The sequence below is a fragment of the Onychostoma macrolepis genome, chromosome 07, assembly GCF_012432095.1.
Source record: "Onychostoma macrolepis isolate SWU-2019 chromosome 07, ASM1243209v1, whole genome shotgun sequence".
In the NCBI taxonomy this organism is placed as follows: Eukaryota; Metazoa; Chordata; class Actinopteri; order Cypriniformes; family Cyprinidae; genus Onychostoma; species Onychostoma macrolepis.
In genome coordinates this window covers 45,491,710-45,498,736 of record NC_081161.1, presented here as the reverse complement: position 1 = coordinate 45,498,736, position 7,027 = coordinate 45,491,710, and the positions used below count along the sequence as shown (strand labels likewise).

At 32.5% G+C, this 7,027-nt stretch overlaps 1 protein-coding gene across 2 annotated transcripts; it reads right to left on the bottom strand.

Moving 5' to 3' along the window:
* Window positions 1-4,274: 4,274 nt before the first annotated feature.
* Window positions 4,275-6,488, bottom strand: LOC131544681 (apolipoprotein L3-like). 2 transcript variants are annotated; one of them, XM_058783067.1, is made up of 3 exons: window positions 6,424-6,488; window positions 5,620-5,655; window positions 4,275-5,232 (listed from the first exon to the last, which is right to left on the bottom strand). In XM_058783067.1, the coding sequence occupies exons 2-3, from the start codon at window positions 5,628-5,630 to the stop codon at window positions 4,395-4,397; spliced, it is 849 nt and encodes a 282-aa protein (XP_058639050.1). In that variant the 5' UTR covers window positions 5,631-5,655; window positions 6,424-6,488; the 3' UTR covers window positions 4,275-4,394. The 2 variants fall into 2 exon arrangements, with proteins under 2 accessions (XP_058639050.1, XP_058639051.1); XM_058783068.1 differs by lacking the exon at window positions 6,424-6,488 and adding an exon at window positions 5,884-5,920.
* Window positions 6,489-7,027: the final 539 nt, after the last annotated feature.

The window sequence follows — 7,027 nt, the reverse complement described above, 5'->3', positions numbered from 1 at the left end:
TTAATTCCAAAGTGAAACTGTTTATTTTTATAACTATGTGAATTTACAGATACAAAATGGTTATATGCAAGTTGTAAAAGGCTTTTATTTTGTTATTTCTCATCAGACAGTTTTTTTTTTTCATATTAATTGGTTTATTCATTTATTTATATCAGACCATTTTAAACTTATTATTCATTAATTCATTCATTCATTGACAGAGAAACTGTCTCAATAAATGAAAGCTAAATATCGCTTTTCCTCTGATCTGTTTTAACCATAGACTGTATAAAAACAGGTTTTAACACGCTATTACCGTAACGCGTAGTATATGCGTGCACCACCACGTGGCGGCTATATATAGTAAACATGGTCAACAAAATAACTTGTGCTCGGTGCTAGCTGTTAGCCACTCATAGTTGCAATCTTTGAAATGGCGCGTAAAAACTTTGCTGTAATAATAATTAAAAAAAAAAAGTTAAGTGAACTTAACAATTCACTTAACTTATTTTTTTAATTATCATTTACTTAAAAATTTTAAGGTAACGGATTTCCTCAATTTTTTGAAGTTAAGTCAACTTATCACTTTTTACAGTACAATTACTCCCTGTCACAATTATAATTAAAGTAAAAAAATTGTCAAAAAAGCTTTTCTTATGCCATTTTTATTTTATTTATTTATTTTTATTATTTGGCAGATGCTGTGATGACCAACTTCCCAGCAGCAACAGAGTTGGACTTGAAGAATGCAGTTGGGAAACATTTTAAACAAGAAATAAAACCAATAATTAATAATTTCCTTTAAGTTCACTGTTGATTGTTTTATTTGTTAAAATAAGTAAACCAACAAAAGGGTTAATCATTTTTTCTTTTTTTTTTTCTTTTTTTTTATGTTGTCATTTTTCCGTAATGTTTTAATGTTAAAATGCACACTGCAATTAACAAACATGAATGGAAAGACATCAGCATTGATATATATATATATATATATATATATATTTACTGTTTTTCTGGTTCGGTATTTCTACAGTAAACCACTGACACTGGAGGTTTGGATTTGCAGACTTCCATTTCATTCGCTGTTTTTGTTGCATGTGTTAGCATTTTATTGCAATGTTATATATCCGGCTCTGTCTGTAAAGAGAGTGTGAAAAAAGAAAGCCTAGCATTTTAATGCCTTTTAGCTTCTGCATTGTTTAATGCAAAGGTATCAAAACTGTTTGAAGACAATACAAATAAAAGATAAAAAACAAATATTTTTGTTAACCAAAATAAAAAACGGAACAGTAAATTGTGTATATTCTGTAAATAATGATTGATTCACGCTGCAGGGGTTAAAATCTCATTATTGTTGAGTTTTATTTCTATTTTATTTTATTTATTTATTTTTGTTATTTTCTTATTGCTGGTCATTGGAATAAACAACACACTTTTTTTTCTCATTATTTTGGCCTTGTCTTTGACTGAAGATCATGACTTAAAATAAAATATAGAATGTCAGAACCAGACTGACCGGGATCGAAACACTGACGTTACTGAATGATTTTTAGATAGGATAAAATACACATTAGGAACATTTTTAATAGGCCTATAATAAATTTTGTAAAACACACATACATTTTATTAGTTGTATTAAGTGTAAATTTATCTTGTTTAAATTCAATTACTAATTGTTTTTGTCCCCGAGGTTGAGGGTAAACGCAGTGCTGCTGTTCTGAGGGAGAAAAAGTAACACTTTTTGTTGAAAAAATATCAATATAAGCAGTTACTTTTCCTATAATGAATAACACAATAAGTGTAAGATTTAGACTTTTTAAAAAGTACCAAGACTGTTGATCTCAGTCCTATGAGGATGTTTGATCACTGACCACTAGAGGAGATGAACAGACAGGCTTTGATATTTGTTTATTTATTATGCCTCATAGTATCATATTTCTATAATATATATAGTTCAAAACAAATTCGGATTTTTTAAAGTGTTTAAATTGAATAAATTTGTTATTTAATTAAATGTTAAATATTGAGAAACATTACAGCATAAGCCAGAAAACTTAATGTAAAAATGCAGTATTTATTGATAAATGTCTCAGCAGAACATATCTGCATGAACATTTCAGTTGAACACATTTCAGTTGTTTGTTTTTTATCAACTCTTGTTTTAATAATCATTAGTTTTTGATGAATTAAGTGTTAATTTAGGCATTAGTGCATCTTTTATTTACCCTTATCGTAAAGTGTACATTGTCGCAAGCACTAAGAGAATAAAAAAGTGTACTATTAACAATTGTACTTAAGGCACATATAATGTTATTGTTAAATGCGAGAACAGACAACCTGTGCACTATCATGGTCAACACATCAACGAGAACACAAGTCCACAGCCCTGCTTTCGAAGAGCATGATTTGCTTTCAATGTAATGGTGAGGAAACAAAGATGTTGCTTTGAAATGTTAGTTTACAAATATTTCTATGCCACACAGATGTTTCAATTGCACATAAACAGTTAAGCATTTCAATAAAGCTTTCTTTGCATAGTGCAGTTTGGCATTATAAATCGAACTGATCAAATGTACTCCTTCAATTCAATGTAGTTTGCTAAATGTATCATTTTGATAAATGTATCATTTTTGTTCTTTTGTGGAATTATATTGATTCTCTTTAATGCATAATATGCTGTCAAAAAGTAACTCTGTAGACATTTAAGGCACATTTAATATATCTTAACATTAATTTAATCAAAGAAACGTCTAATTCTATGTTCTCTTAAATAACCAGCACTCTACATTTTTGCTCAATGCCAAATTAATATAACTGTATGCTATATAAACAAATGAAGCAAATCACTGATTCTTAAGACATGGGACAAAACATGTCCAGCAATTGTAACTGCTATTGTAAACTGCTAAAAATGAAAATATTTTCAATTGCATGAAGGATTAATAATAGACTGCATTTAACACAATGTGTGTTTCATAAGGTTTCAAAGTTGTGTCCTCAATTTTTATCACCATTATCAGACATTCATTAAAATGTAATAAAATCAGGGAATATCAGGGGCAGCTGTGGCTCTAAAGGACCCCCTTTCCACAGTCCTCCTCTGCAGAGTACATCACTGTCAGACAGGCTCTGCTAAGTTTTATAGTTTTAGAATATTTTAAATCCTAATGTTCATATTTCTTGGTCACAACCGTGCTATGTCAACACCATCTTCCAGTTTCTGAGGAAATTATTTGAAATATTTAGATCATTTTATTATCCTGAAGCAGGATCTATTAGCATCTAGCATCAACAGAGAAAACGCAATGACAACTACATCAACTCCATTTGTTTTGCGAAAGAAATGCCAAATTTGTCACCACCATAAGATTTTCTGTCTGACAGTGGAGACGGGCCAAAGACGGAGTTGACATTCAACGTCAAGTCATCATATTTTTGAGGTTTTCAAGTCATTTTTAATTATATTCAATATAAAATAGTGTTTAATTTTTGTAATAATCTATTAATACTAAATATACAGCATGTATTGCTTTTGTGGATTGATAGTCATCACTTCTAGCAGAGTTAGGGTTGAGGGACCACAAAACACTGGATAAAACATATCTATACACAAAACAGTTTGTTGGTATTCTGATCATATGTGTTCTGATCATTTTCGGATCATTTGTTAAGACGTTTAAATGTGAATATCAAGATCCTGCTGAATGTAGATGGATAGAGATACTGTTTTTAAAAGTTACCTTGTTATCATAGCAGACGGACAGCAGACATACTGTTCTGAGATGAGAGAAAATAGATCATTTTTTTTCCAATATATCAAAATACTTAAATGTGACTCTTGAATAAAAGCTTTATAAACAATGACATGCTCACTGTTTGTTGTGTTTGTTTTAATACAGTAATTGATTGATTCAATGTATTTGATTGTTAAAATGACTACACAATTCAGGCTTTCGTCACCACCGTCAGATGATTTGAATTGTTGGCCACATGTGAAAATGTAATCTGTGTGCTAACATGACAATGTGTTTTGAAATGCTAAAAACATCTTGATTGCTTGATTGCAAGATAAGTGATGGAAAGATAAAAAGCACATTTTGATTAAAAAAAAAAGAAAAAAGTTGTGAGGTTGAATCAAAGGATAACTCAGTAGCTTAGTACATGTAAAGTACAACAATGTAATTTGTCTGAGTACTAGTTTTTTTTTTTTTTTTCAATATTGCACCCTGTTTTGTCCCACTTCTCAAGAATCAGTGAAATATTACATACCTATGTCTGAGCAAGTGATTAGGTGCTCGATTATGTTGAAAATGATAAACTATATAAATTATTTAAAAACATGTAAATTATAAACTGCTTCAGTGTTAGTTTTCAACACCTGTGGATGAGACACACATAGATGCAACTCGTGGTGTCCATTATACATGCATCCCACCACACTGCACACATGGTTCTCTGTTAATTGTGTCTCTGGCACTTTCAATTTCATCCAGAGTCTCCTGAAATAAAGCAGCTGTTTCTCTCGCCTGATGAATAAATTTCAAAGTGTTTGACTGGATTTCTTCCACTTTTTTCTTGTCTGCTACTTGATTCATTTCAGAGATCTCAGTCGAATCTTGATAAATGCTAAATACATCAAAAGGAAGCAACAGAAACGAGAGTCCACTAGTTATTTTCCCAGCCACTCTGAGAGCTCTGGCCGTTCTTGTGGCCACATTCTCAATTTTAGCCATTTGTAATTCGATTGCAATTGATGAAATGCCTAAAAGAGTTTCCAAAGTGCCCACAGTTGTCGGGAGTGTGATATCTGATTCAGAAACCCACTCCTTCTTCTGAATCTCTTCTATGATGTCAGAAATCGTCTTTATATGCTTAATTAATGGCTTGATTATATTCAGGAAATCTTCCGTGATCTTCTTAATAGTCTGACGTAGGTTTTTCTGCTTGATCATGTTGGTGACGGTACATGTTGTACTTGTCACTAATGCACCTGTTCCAACTCCTGCAACAGCTAACGAAGCACCAAATGTCAACGGGGCCAAAAACAAACCCACTAGTGCTGTGATTCCTGCTGCTGCTCCTATTACGCCTCCTGACAAACTGCCCACCGTTGTGGCCTTGTGCATGGATTGCAGTTCATCAGTGACGTCATTCAGCTCCTTTATTTTACGATTGAGTGTTGGAAACTTTTCGTCAAATCCTGAGTTCAGTTCCTTGATGCTTCTCTGCAGTTCATCATTAAGAGCTTCAAGTTCCCTGAAATATATAATTTATTGTTTTTAAGTTGACAGCATTGGCCTTACCACAAAGAAAATAAATTCTGTTAATTACTATGCCATTGATAACTGTTATGCTGGGATTTAGCAATACAGCCAAAAAGAATTAAAAAAATAAAGTATGCTCTTTTTATGCTCTTTTCTAACTTCCCTTCATCTGTTGCTCGAATGCACATCATTGCTTATGTTGCACAAGCGCCCACTACCCCAATGCAGTAGGTTAAATAGTGTCCTGACCCTATTGTAATTTGCTCTCTTGGAGTCTGATTTTTAATTAATATAATTAAATGGCAAAAAAAAATGAAACCTTGTGTAAAGTGTTAAAAAAATCTCAAACATCTCAAATCAGATGCTTTGAAAATCTTACTTCTTAGACATCTTGACTGGTCAGTTCTGTTCAATCCTGTGTTGAAATTAAGCATATTCAAAGATTATTGCAATGATACAGTGCTGTGATAATGTATGCAACGGAAAAGGTGTTGTCACCATGAGACAGACACGCATTTCATTTGTATAGTCATTTGTATAAAGCTTTTCATAATAAAGCTCCTCATTTCATTAAATGAATGTCAATGATTGAATGTCTATGCTGATGTAATTCGCAAAGTATACAAGTATAAGACCTACATACAGTAACCTAATCCTTTGTCCACCCCATTGGATTCTGTCATTGGGCTAATGTGTGGAACTTGCATACAGTATGCTAACATTCTCACATAAGGATAAATTCAAAAGAAAAAACTCAAAACAATCAAATAAGCACAGCAGAATGTGGCAATCTTTAGAGGACACTGTTACTGTTATCACCACTTTTCTAAGGAGAAACACAGCCTGTATGTTGCGTAACATTTCTCTGGTCAACTGCAAGTTGTTTACATTGCAATCTTTCTTTAACTGGACAGACATTCCACTTTTATCCCCAGTTTTATACTTCTTGCAAAAGTAAAACCAATTCACTTGTCTATGTTAGAGTCATATATATATATATATATATTGCACTAAAAAAAGTTACTGCAGACCAATATACAACAAAAGGTAAATACATTTAAACTGGGATCATGACAAAACTAGACAGGAAAATAATGATGTATGATCTCTTAGGGCTTCAAGCACTTATTTCCCGAAAACAAACTGATAAACATGAACAATGAAAACAGATAACTTGCATTACCTCTCCAAGTCCAGATCACCTTGTGTCTCCGAGCTCTTCACAATAGTCCACTGCACTCCCCTTGTATGCGATTGTGTCATGGATAATCATGTACTTTTATTGCTGCTGGTTAATATTTTACAACAATATGTCAGTTGGAATTATAACAGAACAGAACAAACATAACATAATTAGCTTTATTTCTGTTAAGAATATTTCAGCTCTTCATCTTTCGATGCCGTCCGACTATTCTCAGTCCTTGCATGGGCCCATGGAAAGAATTATGAACACGAAGCCAATTGTCTGTTCACAAACGTCTTCAAAATGCATTATTAGATCAACAGATTATATAGTCACATTTTAAGGGGTGGTGCAGTGGAATATTCAATGAAATAAAGGATAACATATTTTGTACACAATCCAAGAAATACACGATATATAAAATGGGAATAAGACCAGGAAGTTCTGAACATATTAGGAATACACTTGGCCGCAGAGAACTTCATCCAAATGCCAAGTTTCGATAGTACAGACCAAACTCAACCTTCGGGACTAAAGCCCCCATTCTCCTCTGAACATTTGATCTGAGGAAACACACATATGTGCACATGTGTGTATAAAATAA